At 32.3% G+C, this 25,472-nt stretch overlaps 1 protein-coding gene across 1 annotated transcript in view; it reads left to right on the top strand.

Moving 5' to 3' along the window:
• The window catches only part of RTTN (rotatin), a 213,390-nt gene that overhangs the window by 5,689 nt on the left and 182,229 nt on the right, over window positions 1–25,472 (top strand). Inside the window, exons 4-10 of the mRNA XM_023496275.2 lie at window positions 1,025–1,114; window positions 3,574–3,664; window positions 8,677–8,791; window positions 10,944–11,094; window positions 13,639–13,804; window positions 19,846–20,015; window positions 24,141–24,256. Of these exons, the coding sequence (XP_023352043.1) occupies window positions 1,025–1,114; window positions 3,574–3,664; window positions 8,677–8,791; window positions 10,944–11,094; window positions 13,639–13,804; window positions 19,846–20,015; window positions 24,141–24,256 (899 nt within the window). The remainder of the gene's footprint in view (window positions 1–1,024; window positions 1,115–3,573; window positions 3,665–8,676; window positions 8,792–10,943; window positions 11,095–13,638; window positions 13,805–19,845; window positions 20,016–24,140; window positions 24,257–25,472) is intronic.

Genomic DNA, 25,472 nt, shown 5'->3' with positions numbered 1-25,472 from the left:
GACTTCCTAATTGATCTCTCAGCCTCAAGTTTCTCCCATTCTAATTTATCTTCTACAACTGCCAAAGTGTTGATCTGACCATGTACTATTTTATTTATTGAATTTAAGTGATTTCCTGGATAAAATATGAACTCATATAGATAGCTTTAAAAAAACCTTTCATATTCTGTCCCCATCCTGTTGTTTAAGCCTCAAAGAACATAACTACATCTTTTGTACTCTGTGATGCAGCCAAACTGGCCTCTCTGTTCCTTAACCACAACACTTGATCTTATGTTTCATGCCTTAATATTAGCCATTCTCCATTCCTGGAATTCACTTCCTCTTCAACTCTTATTTTATATAATCCTTTTTTTCCCTTTAACTATCAGTTTATGTATGAAGTCTTTTTTGATATCCCAACTTCTAGTGAGTGATCTCCTTTCCTAATTACTTAGTACTAATTTTATATTTATCATGTATGTATTTTGTATGTAGCTGTTGTCCTCATTAGAATATAAGCCTCTTGTGAACAGAGATTGTTTCATTTTTTTTTTTTTTTTTTTGTATTTATATTCCCAGTGCCTACTAAAGTGTCTGGCCCTTATCAATAAATCTCTTCTGATTGTTTGAATAAATCTTGAGTGAGAAGGTGAAATAAATATTCTGGAAACAAAACCTTCAGCCAGAATTATGTTGATCCAAAGGTTTAAATATTTTCATTTGAATTAAAATAATTGAACTTGTCTAATAGGAAAGTGATGGGCTGATTATTTGGAGGAAGAATTCTTTAAGTAGAAATTGATGATATTTAAAAAGTATATCTAGCTAATGTAGCATTAAGTAACTTTTTCTCTAGGGAACAGTAGACTTGTTTCAGAAAAAACAACCTTAAAAAATGCCCTTTTTTTTTAAATGTTAAAAAGCTTACAAAATCTAAGATAGAAATTAAAAAATTTTTAATTAAAAATGATTTTTATTTTAATGGAGCAAATAAGAGAGTACAAAGCAATACAATTTTTAGTAACTTCCCCCTCTTCTTCAGCTTTACCAGAAGAAAATGAAATTAGACCTGGATATTTTCCTCAGGACATAAATAATCTCCAACAGATGGAAGACTATTCACAATCACTGAGTATGTATATTTATGATGATCATTTCTGTATTCTCTATTAAATTTGAGTATCTTCTTTGGTCAGAATTTATTATTGTTATAATGTTGCAGTACCTAATGTAAAATTTAGGGTATGTAGAGGACTCATCCTTTCATTTGAGGCAACTAAATCTACCAGCTAGAAAATCAGTGGACTTGAATTTTAAGGGCAAATCCAATATGAAAACTGTTTTCCGTGGCTGCCTCTGAACTCAAGCATGCTTTTCCATTAGAGAAAATAGAATGAAAGCTAAATGAGGATAGAGAATAACTAGTGGAAAGTTATTAATTTCTAGAGGTATAGATAAGATTTTAAATTTTTTTAATTAAATGGATTTATGTATTTGTATGTAATATAGTGTGTTTTAAAAAGTTTGTGTACTTTTCATCTGTCTAAACTTTTTGTTAGGTTTTCCTTTAGCTTTGTTTTTGAGACAACAGAATAGATTCTCAGTAATTGTTGTGAATAGTCATGTTTCATATCATTAGTTCACAGAATAAGGCAGGCAGATCTTTAATATTGAGTCACTGAACTGAATGATATACTGATGTAGGGAACAATTGAAGGAAGTGATTGTCAAAGGGATAAAGATTTATTTTTGAGCAGAACTCATGAATTGTTAGAGATTTTTTGATTTCTGAATTTTCTTTCAAAGCTGAGTTGAAGAAAAGACTTAAATCTTTACTGATATCTCTTGTTTTTGTATCATCTACATTTCTCAACATCTCTCCTCTCTCTTCCTTCCAGAGAGCTTGAAGAATGAAAAAAAAAAAAGCCTGAGATTGTTAAAATACTGTCTTAAAAGAGTTCTTTAGTTTATTAAATCTAATAAAATATCTAATACAAGCCTTTTGAGCTCAGAATGCAAGCTGAAATTCCCACTTGCTTTTTTTTTTTTTTACCTTACTTAAAAGAGAAATAATAATCAAAGTATTTTATTCTCTGGTTGTACTTCTGAAATAAACTTTTTTGTTGTTCTAAGAGTACTTGTCTATATAATTGTTCTTTTAACTTGTTGAAATTTTTGCCTATCCATTGTCTTTATTTGCACAATGGCCTTTGACACTTGAAAGGAAATATGGAGAAACTGTATTTCAGTGCTGCTACTTTAACTTTTGGAGTGATAAAGACCCATTTGAAAAATACCATTTGTGAATTCTGTAGCTTTTATTTATCTTTGGTATTGTTAAACTTCTTGCTAACTGCTATGATCTTACTGAAAAGTAACATTATATGAGCTCTGATTCCAAATATGTTGCCATAATTTTCATCTTGTCTAAATTTTTTCTTTTAATCTTTAGCATATATTATTGTGAAAATTTGAAAAAGTTTTTCTCATTGGAATTTAACTTTAGTTTTTAATGATATGCCTATTACTGTTAATATCTAAAGTTATCTCTGCTTGATAATTACTCTCTTTTCCTTATTCTGCAATGTAGTCAAACTAGTCTTCTCTCTTTTCCTACAGAACTTAGTCTCTTACCCATTAAGAAGTAGCTAGGTGACACAGGGACGGAGTATCTGCGTTGGGAGTCAGGAGGGCTTGAGTTCGAATGTAGCTTCAGGCACTTAGAAGCTGTATGATTCTGGTGGGCAAGTCACTTAACCCTCAGCCTCATTTCCTTTTCTAAGTTGAAGAAGGAAATGGCAAACCATTATATCTTTGCCAAGAAAACCTCAAATGGGGTCACAGAGAGTCAAACAAGAATGAAATGACTCAACAAGAATATCAGTTAAATTACTTTTCAGCTAAGCACTTGGAGATTTGGCGACAAAATGGAAATTTCAGTGGTAACTAATATGATTATTCATCGTAGTTCATGGTAAATTTTTCTTACTGAATTAATTTCTGTAACCTATTTAATAGTATGTAAACACATATTTGATGGGAAAAAGATCCCTTTGAAGATGATAATACAGAATTGAAAAATAAGCTGTGGAAAAAAATGTCTTTCTGGGGACCCTTGCCATCAAACTATCCTGTTAATTAAGTCTTATGAAATATTTGCTTGACTACAGTTATAGGTATTTTGCTATATCTTTAAAGTAAGATAGAACTCATCTTGCTTTACTTGTCATTTTGTTATTAATGAAAGAGGGAAAATTATTCTGAAGTTTGATGTTTGTAAAAATAGCTCTATTGTGAACATCTCGAAAAGGAAACAGTACTGACAAATAGCCAGTATGACTTCATTAGGAACAGGCCCTGCAAAGCTAATCTTGTTTTATTTTTTGACAGAGTTATTAAGCTTACAGATCAGGAGAATAGTGTAGATGTAGTTTTCTTTCGAGTAGAGGTTTGATATCAACTTTTTTTATTTATATTATAATGGGGAATCCTATTGAATATGGATTGAAATTGAGAGCCTCTGAGAATATTTCCAATGTGCCAATTATGTGATTCTGTGCTAATAATTATGTTTTGCTATTTTATTAACAGTAAATCACACTGTGAAATGTTTGAAGTTTTCCACATTTCCTTGGCTGCCACTCACTGCAACAGATAGACATGTTCTTTGTTCTAATGAAAGGTATAGTAGCTGAAACATTTAAATTATTTTTATTTTAGATGGTTCTGTTCAGTATCCTATATAATAATAGCTTATTAATTTTGAAACTGTGTCTAAATTCAGTGAAGTGAATATATTGAAATCAGCTTATATTCACCAAATTTTTATCATATGGATCTGTATGTCAAAAGTTCCTTATGTAATATATGTTACCTGATTAGGAATAATACATGTTGCCTCAGAAGTCTGGACTGATATATTTTCCAGGACTGATTAGTTATGTAAATTTATTTTTTTTTTTTTTACATTTTCAAACTTATTTCATTTTGAAATTCTTAGTGCTATAAATTATTTTCCAAAATGAAGTGGTCATTAACTCTAGACTGAATAAAACTAATACTGACTTGCTTGAAATAAACCTCAAGAAGTTATCCAGTGGCAAAAAAGTTTGATTAAATAGATTTTGAATAGAATTTCATTTTTTGGTGATTTAAAAAAAATTATATTTTTTATTTCAACAAATGCAACTATTAACCCACTATAATAAGACTTACCTCTGAATTGTATTGATAATAGTAGTGACATAGTCTCACATCCAAAAGATGTCCCTTGTAATAAATTGTATGCATCAGATGATTTGTTTAGAGTAGATCTCTACTTTGTGATTGTGAAAGAAATCAAAGTTGATTGATCACTGCAGAATTGAAATTTATAATTTTGATCTTGTTATTATTAAACTACATCCAAAAAATGTTGCAAGGAATGTATTGTAGATGATTTTAATTTAATCTGAATGATCAATAATAGTCTCTGAGCTGTTTTTTTTTTTTTGCCAGCTGGTCTCTTTTGTCTTTACTCCATCATCCATAAAACAACCAAAAAACATCCTGTAAAGAAATCTCTTGTAGATATATCTTGGAGAAAACATAAATTTAGCTAGACATTCAATATTCTTCCCTCATTTATGTATCACTTGCATGTCTTTTTTTTTTTAAACATGATAACTTTATTATATTTAAGAATGAATAGCAAGTTGTATCTATGATAGATTTGTAGTTTCATGTGCATCACCTTTTTTATTATACTGTTTTGAAAATGCTTATATAAGTCAATTAATTGAAAATAATGTGTATATGTATGTACACATATATTTACATATGTTTTATTTATATAATACATAATTTTAAAAAGAAAGACTGAGAAAACAATTTAGCTTGATAACTGTCATATTATTAATAAGTAACATCTATGGGATTAAAATTTATATGAAAAATACTAGAAGAACCATTTTTTTAGTTTTCTTCTAATAAATTTATTTTTAATATATGTTGCTTTAATAGACATGAATCATGTTGGGAGAAAAAAATCAGAGCAAAAGGGAAAAACCATGGAAGAGATAAAAAAATAGAAAAAAGAAATGAACATAGCAAGTGTTGATTTATACTAGGTCTCCTTAGTTCTTTTTCTGGATGCAGATGGCATTTTCTGTCCAAAGTCCATTGGGACTGTTTTAGATCACTGAACCACTGAGAAGAGCCAAATCTTTCTTGGTTGATCATCACACTTTCTTGCTGTTCTTATGTACAATGTAGTAAATTTACATTTACTAGATTTTGCTTGTTTCACTCAGCATCAATTCATGTAAATTTTTCTAGGTCTTTCTAAAATCAGCTTGTTGATTATTTTTTTATAGAACATTATTATTCCATTACCTTCATATATCACAATTTGTTCAGCCATTCCCCAACTAAGGGGCAGCCATTCCTTTTCCAATTTTTTGCTACTACAGAAAAAGCCACTACAAACATTTTTTGTGTAGGTAGGTCCTTTTCCCTCCTTTGTGATTTCCTTGGGATTTCAGACTCAGTAGTGACACTGCTAGGTCAAAGGGTATGCACAGTTTGATAGTCTTTTGTACATAATTCCATATTGCTCTCCAGAATGTTTCTGGAGAATGGATCATTTCATGACTCCACCAACAATGCATTAGTGTTGCAGTTTTTCTCACACCTTTTCTTTCTTTCTTTCTTTCTTTCTTTCTTTCTTTCTTTCTTTCTTTCTTTCTTTCTTTCTTTCTTTCTTTCTTTCTTTCTTTCTTTCTTTTTATTATAATAACTTTTTATTGACAGAACCCATGCCAGGGTAATTTTTTACATTCTCCCTTGCACTCACTTCTGTTCCGATTTTTCCCCTCTCTCCCTCCACCCCATCCCCTAGATGGCAAGCAGTCCTATATATGTTGAATATGTCATAGTATATCCTAGATACAAACAGTTCTCTTGTTGCACAGGGAGAATTGGATTCAGAAGGTAAAAATAACCCAGGAAGAAAGACAAAAATGCAAGCAGTTTACATTCATTTCCCAGTGTTCTTTCTTTGCGTGTAGCTGCTTCTGTCTATCATTGATCAATTGAAACTGAGTTAGATCTCTTTGTTGAAGAAATCCACTTCAATCAGAATACATCTTCATACAGTATCGTTGTTGAAGTATATAATGATCTCCTACTTCTGCTCATTTCACTTAGCATCAGTTCATGTAAGTCTCTCCAATCCTCTCTGTATTCATCCTGCTGGTCATTTCTTACAGAACAATAATATTCGATAACATTCATATACCACAATTTACCTAACCATTCTCCAGTTGATGGGCATCCATTCATTTTCCAGTTTCTAGCCACTACAAACAGGGCTGCCACAAACATTTTGGCACATACAGGTCCCTTTCCCCTCTTTAGTTTCTCTTTGGGGTATAAGCCTAGTAGTATCACTGCTGGATCAAAGGGTATGCACAGTTTGATAACTTTTGGGGCATAATTCCAGATTGCTCTCCAGAATGGCTGGATTCGTTCACAACTCCACCAACAATGTATCAGTGTCCCAGTTTTCCCACATCCCCTCCAACATTCATCATTATTTTTTCCTGTCATCTTAGCCAATCTGACAGGTGTGTAGTGAGTGGTATCTGAGTTGTCTTAATTTGCATTTCTCTGATCAATAGTGATTTGGAACACTCTTTCATATGAGTGGTAATAGTTTCGATTTCATCATCTGAAAATTGTCTGCTCATATCCTTTGACCATTTATCAATTGGAGAATGGCTTGATTTCTTATAAATTAGAGTCAATTCTCTATATATTTTGGAAATGAGGCCATTATCAGAACTTTAACTGTGAAGATGTTTTCCCAGTTTGTTGCTTCCCTTCTAATCTTGTTTGCATTAGTTTTGTTTGTACAGAGGCTTTTTAATTTGATATAATCAAAATTTTCTATTTTATGATCAGTAATGGTCTCTAGTTCATCTTTGGTCACAAATTTCTTCTTCCTCCACAAGTCTGAGAGATAAACTATTCTATGTTCCTCTAATTTATTTGTAATCTCGTTCTTTATGCCTTAATCATGGACCCATTTTGATCTTATCTTGGTATACGGTGTTAAGTACGAGTCTATGCCTAATTTCTGCCATACTAATTTCCAGTTATCCCAGCAGTTTTTGTCAAATAATGAATTTTTATCCCAAAAGTTAGGATCTTTGGTTTTGTCAAACACTAGATTGCTATAGTTGACTATTCTGTTTTGTGAACCTAACCTATTCCACTGATCAACTAATCTGTTTCTTAGCCAATACCAAATGGTTTTGGTGACTGTTGCTTTATAATAGAGTTTTAGATCAGGTACAGCTAGGCCACCTTCATTTGATTTTTCTTTCATTAATTTCCTTGAGATTCTCAACCTTTTATTATTCCATATGAATTTTGTTGTTATTTTTTCTAGATCATTAAAATATTTTCTTGGAAGTCTTTTGAGTATAGTACTAAATAAATAAATTAGTTTAGGGAGTATTGTCATCTTTATTATATTCGTTCAGCCTGTCTAAGAGCACTTAATATTTTTCCAATTATTTAAGTCTGACTTTATTTGTGTGGAAAGTTTTTTGTAATTTTGCTCATATAATTCCTGACTTTCCTTTGGTAGATAGATTTCCAAATATTTTATGCAGTCGACAGTTATTTTGAATGGAATTTCTCTTTGTCTCACACCTTTTCAAAATTTATCATTATCTTTTCCCGACATCTTAATCACAGAGGTGTGTGGTAGTATCTCAGAGTTGTTTCAATAAGCATTTCTCTAATCAGTAGTAATTTAGAGCATTTTTTCATATGATTGTAGATAGCTTTAATTTTATCATCTGAAAATTAACTATTTATATCCTTTGACCATTTATCAATTGGGGAATGACTTATATTCTTATAAATTGTACACAGTGCTTTACATATTTTAGAAATGAAATCTTTATTAGAAATACTGGCTGTAAAGATTTCCCCCCACCTTTTTACTTCTCTTTTAACCTTGTTTCTGTTGGTTTTGTTTGTGCAGAAACTTTTTAATTTAATGTAATGTTGTCCATTTTGCCCTTCATAATATTCTTCTTTCATCATAAATTCCTCCCTTCTCCAAAGATCTGATAGATAAATTATTGCTTGTCTCCTAATTTGTTTTGAAAATTGGCCGTGCATCTGTGTGTCCATATAGTGTTTCTTATTAGAACATAAGCTCCTTGAAGGCAGGGTCAGTTTTGCTTTTATCCTTCTATTTATAATACTTAGCATTGTGATTTGAAAAGGATACTTTTAATATTAATGCTTTTAAATATAAAACTAAAAAAGGTGAATATCTGTATCTCAGGATCCTTTCCTTTTCTTTGCCCTCCAAGTTAGCCATAACTTTGTCTGAGATTATGATTGCTACTACAACTTTTTTTAATATCAGCTAAAGCCTTATTATACATTCTACCCTAACCCTCTTACAAGGCGTCAAGAGTGGCTTTGTAAGGCTGAGTTATGGCATGGAAAGACTCAGTCTCATGGAACATGTTCGTTCCTTTGTCTCTTAACACATTTCTACCTCTAGTAATGAAATTTCTATAATGAAATGTGTGGTTGAAATGTGCCCTTTAATAGAGTTGTGAAAAGTATTTGATGATTTTTAATGTGGAAGCAGATTGTTTTTCTAAATAATGTCTTGATTTATTTTAGTTCTTTAAGAAGTAGTAACTTCACTTTAGTCTGGAATACATGTGAACTGTTGGAAGATGTTATCATGCAAGATTTTCCTCCTGAGATTTTCCTTCATCGGCCTAAGATCATTCAGGTAAGAGTATTTGGCAACATCTTTATATTTGCTAAAATATTTGGTAAAATTTGTATTTTAAATTAGTGAGCAATTATCAATAAGACAAAAGCAAAATGAGAATCTCTGAAGAGAGTTTTATAATAGTGATAATAATAATGTTAGTAAACTTTTATATTTTAAAATAAAATATAGATTGTTACATATTCCAAGGACATTCATTTTAAAAAATTGATTAGTGGCAGCCTTCTATGTGGGAGCTCAGTTCATGGTTACCATGTGAAAAATGATTTGGACTCCTTAAATTTACCGTGTATGCCTGGAACAGAAAGGATCTTGGGCAGTAGTCTATCTCTACAATATTTCTTTCTGCTGCCTATTCCTTTTCCTGTACTCATATGTGCATCATTTTTGTTTAGGTGATCCCTTCTTATCTGGACTATTGTAATAGCCTTTTTGCTTTCAGCCTTTTGTTTCTTCGAATGGTCTTCTATACACCTAATCAAATAGTATCCTTAAAGCTTATTTCTGACCATGTATTCCTCTATTCAGTGAAGTTCAGTGACCTCTAGATTGAAATGCACAATCCTTATGTTGCCCTTCACAATCTAATTTCAGCCTAACTCTCCTAAATTTACCTCAAATGACCACCTTTGACATAATCTAGATTCTAGCCAAATTAGACTTTATATTCTTTGAACTTGGTTTTACATCTTGACTTTTGTATGATCTGGAGATAAAATAAATTCCATTGCTGTCATGTATTTCCTCTCCAAATCCTTAGCATTCAGGTCCCATAGAAGATATTTCTTGATCCTCCTAGGGTTTAGTATACTCTCTTCATATCCCTTGTATTTACTTATATATTTTCCTGTTGTTTCTTGCAGTTTAAGCTCCTTGTGGGCCAGAACCATTTTTTAATTTTTATGTTTGAAACCCTAGTTAGCTTAGTCCCATGTATGTTGTAAATCATTTCAGTCTTGTTGTACTCTTCATGACCCCATTTGTAGTTTTTCTTAGCATTGATACTGGGATAGTATGCTGTTTCCTTCTACAACTCATTTTGCAGGTGAGAAAATGAAGTTAAGAGAGTTAAGTGGCTTGCCCAGGATCACATAGCTAGTTAAGTGTCAGAGGCTGAATTTTAAGTCATGAAGATGAATATTCTGTTTCCAAACCCAGTGCTCTATTCACTGTGCTACCTAGCTACTCCTTGAAACCAGTAGCACCTTAATGAATGCCTTTTGAATTGAATTCCTCTTTAAATTGCTTCCACTATATCTTTAAGGGTAAAGGACATTGGGCAGGAAATAATGGTCTGTACAACCCATGATATATCTTCATGTTCATCCAGAAATGCTATAGTATATAGTTTGAGACTCATCAGTTAATACTACATCATCAGCTTATTGAAAGATCTTATATAGTATATTCCCTGAGATTGAAATGAAATGAACTACTTCATGTTCAGTTTTTCACTATTGGTAATTGAAGGATAATGAAAAATGATTTGATAGTGAACTCTTTTAACATATAAAAGCCAGGACAATTAAATAATATAGAATTAGAGATGGAGGAAAGGCTTACTAATTCCTCAGAAGGTGAAGACTTTTATAAGTCTAATTGAAATATTCTGTGTTGGGAAATCTTCAATTTTTTCCTTCTTAATCCTTTTTTTTCCCCCCACATAGTTCTCACTATTAGCAAACTTTGATTCTCTTTTTTTCAATTCTTTTCTTATTTTTGATTCATTTCTATAGTCTAGTGCAGTGGAAACAGTATAGAACTTGGAATTGAGAAGACAGGTTCAAATGTCACCTCTGCTGATGACTAGCTATGTTACTTTATTCAAGTCACTTAATGTTTGTAAGTTTTAACTTTCTCATTTTTCAAATAGGGGATACTAATACTTGCATGATATGTCTTACAGAGATGATGTGAGGATAGCACTTTGAAGGCTATAATTTATTTATTATTAGAATAATATTTCTGTGCTAAATAATTTTTGACTTTTTGGTTCATGTTCCTGTATAATATTTATAAATTTATTTATTTCTCTTCATAAAAGGGCTTCATTCAACATAAGAAAAATTACATACATTTAGCTTCTGTAATTTATTTTCAGAAAACCCAGCTATGTTCTCATAATAATTTTTATTGTTATTTCTTTCAGAATCTATTATCTCTGTTGAATCTGGCATTTGGAAGAGATGAGCAACCACGCTTAGCATTAAAAGCAATGTCATGTCTGCAACAATTGTGCATGTATTTGAGAAACAGACTTAACTTCCACAGAGATCCAGGATTTTTCTCTTTTAAGCAAGGTCTTTTTATTTATTTATTTTCTTTAGATTCTGGCTATATGTGCAGTTATAATGGAAAAAATTCACAGCGTGTAATGCTATAGAATAGAGCTTGTCAAACTTAACAGTACAAAACCCGTTTTCTTCTCAACAAAGATTCATATATTTAAAAAGCAGAGATTATATATAAATAATAGAACTATTCCAGATTTCTTTTTCTCCAAGTATTTACATTTTTCCAATCTTATGCTGCTGATGATAATATAACCAAGGTGTTCTTGGGAGCTAATGGCCTTAATTTTGTTTCTAGTTACTATCACCTTTTTATTTCTTTTTTTTTTTTTTTCATCTGCTTTATATGCTGATGAAACAATAGCTTAATATTATTGGTGAGAAGGGAATAATATGCTCATTTTAATTTCCTTGCTCACCAACCTTTTATTTATTTTTTTAAAATAGTATGTTAAGTGTTTAGTAGTCTCTCCCTGATGAATGATGAACTGACTGCTTTTGAGAGCATATTGAATAGTTTTATACTAACATTTTCTCAGTAACTTTCCATTATGATTTCAAAGATGTTGTCACAGGAAAAATATTGATTTCAATAAGTAAAAAATTATGTATATTTCGTGTTGATATACATTTTGAGAAACTTTCATTAATTTTAGGCACATTATCTAAGGATTTGAAGGACAAACTTGGAGGTTTTTTAAACAATAAGATTCCTAGGAGTAGTATTACCTTGGCCTTGGCTAAAAGTTTACTGCATATACCAGAAAATATGAAGTGGGAAGGAAAAAATCCTGTCAACTATATTTTCAGTCAGTTTCATAAGTTCAACTTGATTTGAGACAGGAGATATTGATAGAAATATCTTACCTGGTTGTTAAGATTATAGCAATTGGGAAAAGCCAGTGATTATTACTTGAGTAACAGTAGAAACATTCAAATGGTCCTTCAAAAGAAGGTTGAGAATCTTAGTAGGATAAAGCAGAGTAGAAACAACCACATGTAGAAATCTAGTATAGAGCATTATTATAGAAATTCATGATTACTGAGGAAATATCAATTACTTTCAATGAGCCTACATATTTTGTTACTTCTTAGAGTAAACATTTTGTCACCATTTTGGGCTTTCTTTAACTCTTCTATGAGAAGACAGTATTGTACTAAATTATTTCTAAGATTTCTGTGAAGAATTGAGTTGTGGGGTATTTTACTAATTTCTAATATTGCTCCTGTATGTTTTAACATAGTATTGCTTCATAATTAATTGTGTGCATACTTTGTATAACAGAAAATTTTGGTTAAGAGAATATGAGTATAACTTTAGGGAAGAAATGCATATTTGCTTATATTTGAAAGGGAATTTTAGCCAAGGATTAGAATCTATTCATACTCATTTGCTCAGAAATAAGCACCATCAAGTGATAAAATAGAATAACTGCCAATAAGATATCTATCAAATTTGTGACTTTTGATTTTTGGATTACAGAAATTTTGAAACATTAGTTGAAAGCAGAATATGATAATAAATTGATAGTACTTTGTCATGATACTTCACAGGTAATTTGATTTTTCACTGAGAATTCTGAGTGATGCCTTTGTACTTGGAAATTTAGGCAACCACAGTTGCTGTGTCATTTCTCTAAATAGTCAGAAGAATTCACTAAATGGAAAAGTCACCAGAAGTTGGTTTTTCAGACAACTCAGAAGGTTTAAGTAGTACTTGATTTGTAGTCCTGAAATTTACTATTGATATCACTGACAATAAATGACTGCTTGATAACTAGAAATTTCTGAATACCATGTATCCCATTAAGAAAATATTTATAGTTTTGACCTCCTAGTCAGCAGATAACTCTGAATATATTTTTGCACTGCCACTATAGTAGCCTATGTAGTTAATGATGAAGGTGAATTATATTGACTGTGGAGTTTCAAATACTCATTTTTAAGATATTCAATATGAAAATTATTTCTCTGCTGGGCATAACTCTAGTTCTATGCCAAATTAATAGAACTATCATGAGATAGTAGTTTTAGAATCATGGGACTGGGGCTTTGATCTCTACCCAGTTAATACTTGTATTTGTGACATTAGCATTTTAACTTTGCTGGGCATCAGTTTCTATCTTAGGTTCTTTCCAGCTTCTAAATCTTTATGTGATAGCTGACATTTGCATAGTGCTTTATTTCAGATTTACAAAATGCTTCATTGCATTACTTATTTTTTCCTCTCAACAGTCTTTTGAGGTTGGTGCTCTAAATAGCATAGGCTTTTTTTTTTTTTTTTTTTTTTTTTTACAAATGAAGAAGTTGAGGTTTAGAAGTCAAATAACTTGCCCATAATCATAAAGTTAGTAAGTCTTGGGGTTGGCATTTGAATACAGATTTTTACATGTTCTAACCACATCCTGTTACCTCAGCCAATGACTCTGTATACAGGAAGCACAAAACAAAACAAAAATTTTAATTTCAAGTCTTTGGAAAAATTATATATAAATTTTTCTAGTGTGTATGGCTAATTTATACATTACCTATAATTTTTTTTTATTTTATCAGGCACATTTTCCCAGAATTCTTCCTTAAACTATAGTCGTGAAGCAAGAGCTGCTCATCATTCCCAGAATACTTCTCTGGAAAGCAGTAGCCCTCGACCTTCAGTAGTTGGACATATAGGCTTGCGACCCAGAGGAGATGGCCAAGATTGGGATACGGTATCTTCCAGGTGACCTTAATGAAAGTGGTTAAATTAGTGAAATCATCTTAACAATTAGAATATTTCTTGTTTTTTTGATCTTATTAATATCATAATGGGATTATATAAAGGATCTGTGATTTTTATCAGCCAATCAATACATTTTTATGAATCACTTGCTATGTACGATAAGTTCTAGGAAGTAAGCTGAAGTACATAGGGGCTAAGTAATTTACTGATGATCATGTAGTTGAGAAACATCTGAGATTGGATTTGGATTTTAGATTTCTTACTTATAGCAGCAATATTCTGACCACTGTTTCTTTTCTTTTGGCTGAGGCAATTGGGGTTAAGTGACTTCCTCAGGGTCACATAGCTAGGAAGTGTTAGGTGTCTGAGACCAGATATGAACTCAGGTCCTCCTGACTTCAAGGCTGGTACTCTAACCACTGCACTACTTAGCTGCCTCTCTGACTACTATTTCTCATTGCCTCTGTGTTTTTGTTTATGTGTTAGGAAAGAAGAATTTCTGTCATTTTCTCTTTGAAGCAGTATACATATATAAAACTAACTTTCAACACTAGATATGTTTGTGAAAAGTGTCTTAATTTTGTAAATACCAACATTTTAATGCATTGAAGAAATATATTATCTTAAATATATTTTAAAAGTAGATTAGCTTGAATTATTTTTTAATTTAACATTTTTCTTTTGTTGAATTTGTTTAAAAATAAATTTAATGTAGATATGCAGTGGTATTGATATATTCCTTATCCTTAATCTAGAAGCATTTTGAAAACATTTTATGTTAATTTATATACACGAGAGACAGCATAGCATAGTGGATAGAGAGCAGGCTAAGAGACATAAAGACCTGAATTTAAGTCCCACTTCTGATACATACTGACAAATCACTTAACCTCTTGTATTATAGGCAGCTCTGTATATCTATAAATTATGAGAAAGTATTGATCTGCATTGGTAGGAAGAATTTTCTCATTTGGGAGTTTTCCATACCAAGGAAACAGATTCAGTCCTTACACTTTCTGTATAAATTATATCATATCCTCATGTAGTCATTTCAGTATATCAGATGGTGATTATGATCATCAACCAGGGATGTGTATTTTTCTTTTACTGTGAAACAGAGAAAATTTCAATTAGGTATTTTTTCCCTCTTTTTTATTCTCCTAACATGTGAGTTCCTTGTTTTGAATTCTTCATGTTAAATGTTTATTGATATTTTCCCTCCTCCCAGGAAAACTGTTGGTATCTTAAGGCTTCTTTCTGTTGTGAAGAAGGCCTATTCTATTAAGTATTTAATGAGCAGAGCTTGTTGATTTCTTTGCAATGATGGCACTTTGTAAGATTTAATAAAATTTGTTTTGTGTTAAATATATTAATTATATTGTCTCTGCTCTTTTCCTTTGTGATCATTCTTTTCCAGTTAGAATTGGAGAAGTTGTAGTTGAAAAAAAATTGAACTCGTGAGAGAAAATAAAGCGATATTGGAAACTAAGAATCACTGAAAGACTACTAGATTATATGACATATTCTTTTTTGTTTTGCTTTGTTTTGTTTTGTAGGCAATTGAGGTTCAATGTCTTTGCCAGAGTCACATAACTAGTAAGTGACTAAGGCTGGATTTAAACCCAGGTTCTTCTGACTCCACTATATCACCTAGTTGTAGTTGCCCCGTGTCTTATCATTTCTGAAATTTCTAATTTAATTGCACAATTATACTGTAGATCTTTTGGTTTGTTTTTCTATAGAATTGAGTCATATGATCAATGTTAGAGTTTTTAGCATTGCTTAAATGTGTGACATGGTTCCAAATCTGGAAAAGCAAAATATATATGATTTTTGTTTTTGCTTTGGTTAGAGTTTTGAACCATTTTTGTAGAATTTAATTATATCTATTTGTTTAGGGATCGACAACTTATTTTGCTTAGGATTTTGGCAACAAAAATTATCTAAATGTGGGCAATATGAAGCTTTCTTTAAGCAAACTTATAAATATATAGTAAATTTCTTCTGAGGAATAAGGATATATTTCTATCTCCTAATTCTCCTCATAGATGTGGTTTCATATTTCCATTTGCCTGCCATAAATAGCCATCTAGATGTTGGACTGGCACGTCATACTGAACATACTTAAAACTGAGCATGAATACAGAAACTATTTTATCACTGATGTCTTAGTTACCCAGATGCATATCTTTTGCCTTCTTTCTTCTTCGCTCTGTCACCAGCAGTTGATTACCAATTCTGCCAATTCTACTTTCAGGGAATTTTAAAAAATGGATTCTTATTTACATCTTTTGTGTTTTTAATGTCTAGATTTCCTCCTCTATTTGTCTCCTCCCTTCTATTTGAAAAAGACTTTCAGTTTTATATCATGGTTATTTATAGAACATATGCCCTTTTTTTACCCCTTCCAAACTGTGATGAAGAAAAATAGTTAAGCAAATACCAGACCCAGTTACAGCATCTGACAGTGTATACAACATTCTCCTGTTGTAGACCTTCATCACTTTACAAAGAGGAGCTTTCACAGTATTTCCCCTCTGTTTCCTCATTTTTACTCCTTGTTGGAATCCTAGTGTTAACTCGACTTGAAACAAGGTGATAACTCAAGGGAGATGTTGAAATCCTAGTATTAACTCAATGGAATTGATACAATGCTTGTGTTCACACCTTTAGAGAGCTCATATAAGCAAGAAGTATTTAAGTACTCATTGGAGTTAACATGTTTGGGAGATTTCAGGATTTAGTATGAGATAACCAAATTCACACCTCCCTTAATCCCTCCCACGGAGGGGAGGAGTCAACCTTTGGGAGATCATATATAAAAAGTGGATGGAGGCTCAGTTGAGAGTTCAGCTGAATTAGATTGAGAGGGGAGCATCAAGTGAGTTCAGCCAAAAGCCCTCTCTCAGAGGCGAGAGAGCTTCATTACAACTTTCACCTTGGTGCTGGCTGGAGGCTGAAGAAAGCAGAGGCAGAAGCAAAGGACAAAGCTGTAAGAGCTCTTAGAACCAAGGAGAGAGAGAGGCCTCTAAGAAAACTAACCAGGCTATATTGAAGGACACAATAAAAGATCAGAACTTTTATCACCTGGCTGCGTTTGGGTGATTATTACTTTTAATTGAAACTAAGGCTGCCTCCAGAAAACCTCCCCAAGAAACCTGCTCCCAGAGAGAACCATTATATTTTAAAGAAGAAGAACACAACATTTTGGCTGACAATGAGACTCTCCCCCTTTCTTTTGATTTAGAACATAGGTGGTCATAACTTCCCTGACTTCTCAAGGAGGTGAGAACCCCAAAAAGAAGGTGATCACGCCTTCCCTGACTGCTCAAAAAAGGAGTGAAAACACCATAAAAAGAAGGTGGTCATGCCCTCCCTGACATCTCAGGAAGGGAGATGAAAACACCAAAGGAAATAGAAAATCAAAACAGATTAGCGGGTTTCTAAAGGGGCTCACTTGAAACAGATATGAAACAAGGTGTACATAAATCTCATCAATAGGGAGGCATTACACATAGTTACATAAGCACATAGCAATATAACACAGGCTAGTAGTAATGTAACAAATATTACATGAATCAACATGAAGAATTTACACATGTCCATAAGTCCTAGAAATAGTCCAAAAGAAATCCATTGTCTATTAGTTCATGTGCCAGAAATCTAATAATTCCTGTAAGCTCTGAAGTACTGCAATAGTCTCATCAACAATTTTTCATCTCAAGGAATCCAATGATTCTTGCTGGTTTTTAAGAACTTGAAACAGTCTTATCTTGTGTTAGGAAATCTAATGATTCCTGAAGATTTTAAAGTATTTTAACAGTCTCATTGTTACCCATGCTCCTTCAGTGTCAGATATTTCTTAAGTCTTCTCCTTTGTTTTGAGGTTTTTCTGCTTTTTCCGTTTCTCTCTAATGGACAAGGCAAATACGGCTCGTTGGCACCCATCTGATTCCTGCTCCTCGGGTAGAGATACAAGCAAACCCTCTTCCCCACGCAGTTAACCTATCTAATTCCCTTCTATTTCCACTTTTGGGATTTCTCCTCATCATCTGGTAATTACATTGGAGCTGTTTGCACTGGACATTGCCCTGTTGGATTAAAAGGCCTGTATTCTCCCCAACTGTCTGTTTGCACTGAATACTTCCCTGTTTGGTTAAAAGGCCTGTATTCTCCCCAATTGTAATCCTGATTGCTTTTCTGTTGGTTGATGACATCAGAGTCCTGAATTTCTAAAGACTCTCTGGGTATAACCTCAGCTGCTATCATGCCTCACCTGCCTTTTGATTGATACCTTGGAGCTGGTCCCTGCCTGTCATTTCTCTGGGTCAATCTACATTCAGAGGCCCAGTGAAAGCCTCAGTTGCATTTTGGATATGGGGTTTTGAGTTTTCGCTCAGCCTGTCCTCTCACTCTATCTCTGCATCTGCATTGGGCTCTCAAATGTCCAACTTTTCCACACTGAAAACATCTATGAGTTTCTCTAGAAGTCCCTTGCCAAGAGGGACCCTGTCTTCCCATATTCATAATAGTTTGGGCATAATAAGCAGTTATGCCCACTGTGGCACAGCATCTTATGATCTCCTCTACAGGAGCATCTTTATCTAGTCCCCATATAATTCTTTTGCAAACCTCATTGGCATTTTCCTTAGCCAGATATCTGGTCATTATTTCTATTGCTGCATTGTCTCTAATGGTTCTTATTACAGCTGTTTGCAAACGTCCCACAAAATCTGCAAAAGTTTCATTGGGACCTTGCTCTATTTTTGTGAAGGCTTTACTTCCATCTTTCTGTCCAGGGAGAGAATTCCAAGCTTTTATTGCAGCCTTAGAAATTTGCTCATACACTGTTATGGGATAATAAATCTGTTCTGAATTCTCTCCATACTAACGTTCACCAGCTAGTTGGTCAAAAATGATTTGTCCAATAGCTCCTTTTTGCCTATTGCGTTGGGCTTGAATCCTACATAATTCATGATACTCTGAAAGCCACAACAAATTTTGTCCTGGTTCTAAGCATGTCCTCGCTATGGATTTCCAATCATTGGGGTTAAGATTTCATAAGACAAATTATCTAGTAACATCTTCACATAAGATGATGTAGCCCCATAAAGAGTGCATCACTTTTTCAAATCTTTAATTTTTTCCAAATTAAAAGGAGTGTATTTTCTCTCTTTTTGACCTGAAGAGTCAAGCTTTTCAATTACAAGTACTTCTTGCTTATATGAGCTCTCTAAAGGTGTGAACACAAGCATTGTATCAATTCCATTGAGTTAACACTAGGATTCTAACATCTCTCTCAAGTTTTCACCTTGTTTCAAGTTGAGTTAACAATAGGATTCCAACAACTCCTTCTCTGCCTCCTTAGTTTAGGACTTATCACCTCTTGCCTAGTTCATTAAAATGAACTTTTTACTGTTTTTCTGATCCTCATTTGTCTTCTTTCTCTCCATTTTTCATTGCTTTCTAGGTTGTTTTTCTGATGTATCATTTTGATCATGTCACTTCTATTCAAAAACTTTTGGTGATTTCCCCGGCTTTCTAAACTGGGTGTAAATATTTTTCTTGGCATTCAAGGCCCTAGTAATCTAGCTTCATTTTTATTTTTCTAACCTTCACATAATCCCTCTTGTGTTTTATTCTAGCTATGCTGGGTTGTTCTGTTCTTTCTTGTTTTACCTTCTGTATCCATGATCTCATCCATGAATAGAATAGACTCCCCTACAGAATCACAGGATAAAAACCTTCTTTCTCAAATACCTCTCTGATTCTCTTACCCTAACAGTGCCTACTAATTGCAAGGAATATCTCTCTCCTCCAACTTTTAATTATCCTCAATCTCCCCTTCATGTTTATCCTTTATCATTTTCTTCCTTTTAGCTATTTGTTTTTTATCCTCTTCTATTATATTGCAACAACTCTATCTCATTTTATCATTGAATTCCTAGTGTCTAAGGTAGTGCCTCATAGTAGGCACATAATGAATATCTACCAGCTGAATTGCTGACGTTCATTTTTGGTCTTTATTGTTGGCTCTACAGTGAAAGTAGTTCAGTTCCTAGACCTTCCATCCATTCGCCTTTGGATATGGTACTGAATGATCTGCAAGAACTAGAAATTGAGGACACATTGGAGCTACAATTCAAGCAACTTAGTCTTCCCCAATTCTGCGTCTTTGTTTTGGAATCAGCAGTCCCTCTCTTAAGAACAAGTGAGTTTGTTTGAATATTTACTTCTTGGAGTCATTTTATATTAAGATTTGTGGTCTTTTCTAGGAGTTTTACATCTTTTCTTTCCTTGTTAAAGCAGCCACAAAAGGGCATTCAGACTCTTTGAGATTATATGTTTTCCTTGGACAGGTGCCAGAAAATAGAAAATAGAGGTTGGGTAAAAATACAGGTAGCTATAAAGAATGCCATGTCACCAAGCTCTTCTAGACAAAGAAAGTTCATAGGCAATAGTAGTAGTAGTAGTAGTAGAAGCAGCAGCTCAGGTACATTTAGTGCTATTGAGTTTTTGAGGGAGTTTCTTCACAACTTCATTGTGAGATATGTGGTATAACTCTTAATATGCGTCAGATAAGAAAACAGAATCAGAAAAAGTCCAAACTTGGGTCTTTCTTGACTTTGAAGCCAGAGCTTTTTAACTCTATTTTGCTCCCTTTTATTCTGTCTTAAAGACTATATGATGATCCATTTTTTTAAATACATATTTTAAACATAATTACTGAAAGCAGTACAACCTGAATAAATCAGAGAAGGTGGTCAGATTGAAAAGATAAACAAAAAAAAAACTTGGTCTTTCAGGAATTTTTTGGAGAGTTTTTCACTTCAAATATTCTTGGTTGTCATGTACCATACTTTTACATAAAAATATCCTATATGAATAAATTTTAAATTAATTTTTCTTCTTGCCATGATTAATATTTAATGAGAAGCTATCATATTGAAATCAATTTGAAAGCATATTTTTAGGGGAAAAAATCCATTTAGTTATTAACATTTCTTTTTTTCCATTTAGTCACATATTGGAAATGTTTTAACTATTTTTAATAGAAGCTCTCTGTATTACATTTTTTGCTTATTTATATTAACAGTATTATATTAGCAATATTAATATTAATAAATTAAAATTATCTAATTTTTATGCAGTTATATTTAATAATTATAATATCCTGATTAGTCACTCTTAGTCATTAAGTAGTAAGGAAAAAAGCTTGGAAAACAGAATTACTTTTCTTAAAAAAAAAGTCATTATCTTCTCTATCTCACAAACCTATCAAGATGTAAATACAAAATAAATGAGTTTATGTTTTTAAAAGTTCATATTTGGAGAATTTCAGATATTTCACATGTATACAGGTCTTTAAGAAATGCTTTCCAGAAGTGGGAAAAGAGGCTATGTTTTAGGGAATTATAGTCTCTTGATCCTCCAGGATCCAGACTTTATATTACTTTTTTCTCTTAGAAAACTACCCTTGCTTAGTTTTTTTTTTTTTAAAAAGGTGTTTATTTATTTATTTATTTTTGCCTAATATACTACTATATTGCCTAATTATTAATGCTCTACTACCAAGGATGAGGATTATATTAATGTTAAGAATACATTTAATGAAGATTTTTAATTTTGACATCATAAGCATTAGTTATTAGTGTATAATATTATTCTTGATCTTAATTCTTATTTTTGTAGTTTTATAGTTTTAAAATTGTTTTATATGTTATACTTTTGCTTTTGGCCTTTTATTTCAAAGCAAAAAGTCAAATTAATTAATTGTCTTGGTATTTCTTGGTAAACTAATATTCTAAAATTTCTCTTGTTCCTCTTTTTTGTTAGGATCTTGTGTAATTTGTGAATGTTGCTTAGTAAGAATGATTTATAAGATGCTTCATTATGTCTCCTTTTGAAGTTACAGAAGCCTTTTATATATTAGCTTGTTTTACTTTTATTACCTAGAAATCTACTCTTTGCATTTGGTAGACTATTGGACATATTTGGATTATGAATATATATGTATATATTTGGAACTCCTTTATTAAAATGGAATTTTATACCCAGAAGAAACTTTGAAAGGTCACTTACTTTACTCATTTTACAGATGAAAAACAGAGTATGATGAATTAAGTGATGCATCCAATATTACATACTTAGTTTCTAAGCTTTGTAACTCTTTCCCCCACTCACATTCTATTGCTTCCCCTCCCCTTCTCCCGTATTATTCTGCCTTTGGTATAAATTGAGGATAACTTTATTCTGGGACTGGCATAAAATTATATTCTTTCCTTAGAATAGGTGCTCATATCTGACATACCAATCCTTCCTTGGTAATAAATCTAAGTCCATAGACCATTCCTAGACTTAATTAATTGAGGTCCTTGCATGGGAAATGCTCATGACTATTATAAATTCTTTCAAGGATTAAATTCATTTAACCAATATATAAATCTATCAGTTTCCTCAATTGAAGACTTCTTGTGCTTTCTCAGCTTTGACTCTGGAAATAAAAGTGGGTTGTCCTGAAATATGAATTAGTTTATGTGAACTAGTGTGAAATATTTAGGATATTTTTACTTTGGGGGACATATTTTTCTGAAGGACTATAATTGTACTTTGCATGGCACCTGACTTGAATATATATTTATCCACATCTGATTATTTGTGCTTTAAAACTAAGTTTACAGGATCAGAACCAAGATCTTAGTGTTATTAATCGGTAATATCTCCATTTTTTTTTTTTAATTCCAAAAACTTAAGCTAGTAAACCAAGATAGAAATAGAAATGACAGTTAATGATCATGGACTAGTTTGAATGATAGTAGACAATATGTGCTTTAACAGGAAGAGATAGTTTTTAGCAAGAGTAGTTTAGGAAGGATTCATGGTAGGAGGTGTGATTAAATTGACATGTAGAATAAACTCAATCCCTCTTGTGTAGATTAAAACACAAAAGCTTCAAGACCTTTTCTATTAAATTATGCCTTTATTTTTTAATCTTTTAAAGTATTAGTGCTGAGAATAGATTTAATCAAAACTGTCAATTATAGACCTCAATCTGTCGTTAAACCAATATGAAGAGTCCTTCTTTCTACCTGAGTTGACTTGCTGTAATTTTTCTTCCTTGTCTCTTTTTTTTTTTTTTTTTTTTTTTTAATTAAAGCTTTTTATTTACAAAGCATATGCATGGGTAATTTGTTCAGCATTGACCCTTGCATAACCTTTTGTTGCAAATTTTCCCCTTCTTCTCCCCACCCTCTCCCCTAACTGGCAGGTAGTCCAATACATGTTCAATTGTTGAAATACATCTTAGATCCAATATGTGTATACATATTTATACAGTTATCTTGTTGCGCAAAAAGAATCAGATCAAAAAGAAGAGAAAGGAAAACTGAGAAAGAAAACACAAATAATAAGCAAATAACAACAGCGAGAATAAGAATGCTATGTTGTGTTCCACACTCTGTTCCCATGGTTCTCTTTCTGGGTGTAGATGGCTCTCTTCATCACTGCACAAGTGAAACACGTTTGAATCATCTCAATGTTGAAGAGAGCTGTTTTTCATAGGGACAATTGTGTTTATGAGTAAGGAGGCATCTTTTGAAATTTAAGAAACTCTTGTCTTGTAGATTCTAGGGAAAGAAACTTGTGTTCACAATACACTCCAGGACAAGACTATGAGGGTTTTTTCAGGTTTTTTCAGGGTTTATTTTTGGTGTCTATCTTTTTACCCAACTCCCATCTTTGACTCCAAGAAACAGTAATATTTGCAGTGCCCACACCCCAATAAACTGTCTTGGCAGATGGCTAAACCAGATTGAGGATAATTGATGGTCCTCAAACCTGGCAGTGAGCTAGGGAAGAGGGTTTACTCCAAACATATCAAGGCTTCTCCCGGCAGAATGGGTGGAGAATAGTTTGTTCCACTAGCCATGAAGGTACTAAAGCAAAGTCTGTGGAACACTTAGATTGATTAAAATACTGAAAACAACAAGGTCATATGCTGTTACCAATATATGGTGACATCACCCGTCATCTTACTTAAGTCTTGCCACTGCGATGACTCTGAAAGAAAAAGTGAGTTTGAGACACAACTCTGCCTCACTTAAATCTAATTCACATTCAAGTCAAAACATCACTCTGTGATATTATTTAGGTCCTCTTTGAAAATGAAGGACAAACAGCAACATGAATTTTCTAGCATTGCTAGATTGAAACTAGACCTTTGGTGTTTTTAGTTATATCTCTTGCTGGCTAAAAAAGGTTTTCACTGAAATTTAGCGAAGTGGATTTATGGAATATTTTAAAAAATTAACTTTTTTCTTCCTATTTAAATTTGCAGATAACATACAAATAACAGTACAAGTTCTGGAATTGCTTGCAGAAGTTGTGATACTTATTAGAAATTCATTATCTGAAGATATCTGGGATGACAACAGCCTTTTTGCTTTAGATTTGGTAAGACTTAGTAATTCTATTAAGGATTCATGATCTTTTTAGTGCATGTAATTTTTATTGATCCAGGTCTTAATTCACTGATGCCTTTCATTCCATGATCTTAAGTCTTTGTTCTTACACACTTTTTAGAAGATCATAATAAGACAAAGGCTTTTTACTGGGTCTTTTAATGATCTTTGGATAATGGTGCAAATACAAGAATTATGCATCTGAGATCCTTTGCTTATACTGCCTTCTTTCCTTGTCATATATCTCTGTAGCATCTTTTGTGTCATTTTTTTGTCTGCTTGTCATTGTTGGAAGTATATTGAAATCTACTTATACTCACCATACATTTCCTTTTGAACTTTGAATCTCTATCTGACAATAAAAGTTTTCGAAGTGTTAGTGATAAGATTTATATATACCATGCTTATATTCTGTGTCTAAGAAAGAAAAAAATCTTTCTAGTCTTGTGATTAAATGAGTGGATATTGCAGTGATACCATGAATAATTATTTTGACCTAGACAACAAACTCTGCTTATAAATGTGGATGGATTTCACTATCTCCTAAAAGAAATCTCTTTCTCTAACCCTGAGCCTGCTACATCCTTATGTTTACTAGGGCTGCTTTCTCATTGTCTATTCTTCAACTGTTTTTGATCTGATTTTTAAAACCCATAATCCATTAAAACTTCTGTCTATATATTATTATTTTTTAAGTAAGCTTTAGTTGATATTCTCTGTTTTTAACCATAGCATATGAACCCATGTTTTTTTCCCTTTTCTCTTCCTGAGAGCCATCTCATATGACAAATAATATTTACTTAAAGAGGAAAAAAAAAAGTCAGCATAAATGATAAATACATTGAATAAGTCTGAAAGCCTATGCAAGGTGTGATATTTGTGAACTTCCCATTTACATAAAAGGATAGATTAGGAATGTCTTTCCCATATCTCTTCAGTTGAGTTTCTTTGTTTTTTATAATGTTAATTTACTTTTGATTTTTTTTTTGGTGTATAATTGTTCTTTCCATTTACATTGTTATAGTTACTGTGAATATTGTTTTCTTGGCTCTGTTTACTTCACTCCAGTATCTAAGATTCATAGGGATCTTGCCATCATTTTCTTTATTCATTACACAGTATAGCACAAAAAATGCTGCAATAAATATTTTGGAGTATATGGGAACTTCTTTCTTATTGATGACTTCTTTGATATTATAAGCCTAGTA

The sequence above is a fragment of the Sarcophilus harrisii genome, chromosome 1, assembly GCF_902635505.1.
Source record: "Sarcophilus harrisii chromosome 1, mSarHar1.11, whole genome shotgun sequence".
Taxonomy (NCBI): Eukaryota; Metazoa; Chordata; class Mammalia; order Dasyuromorphia; family Dasyuridae; genus Sarcophilus; species Sarcophilus harrisii.
Note: the sequence above shows the minus strand (reverse complement) of the source record. Positions and strands in the feature narration are given on the sequence as shown.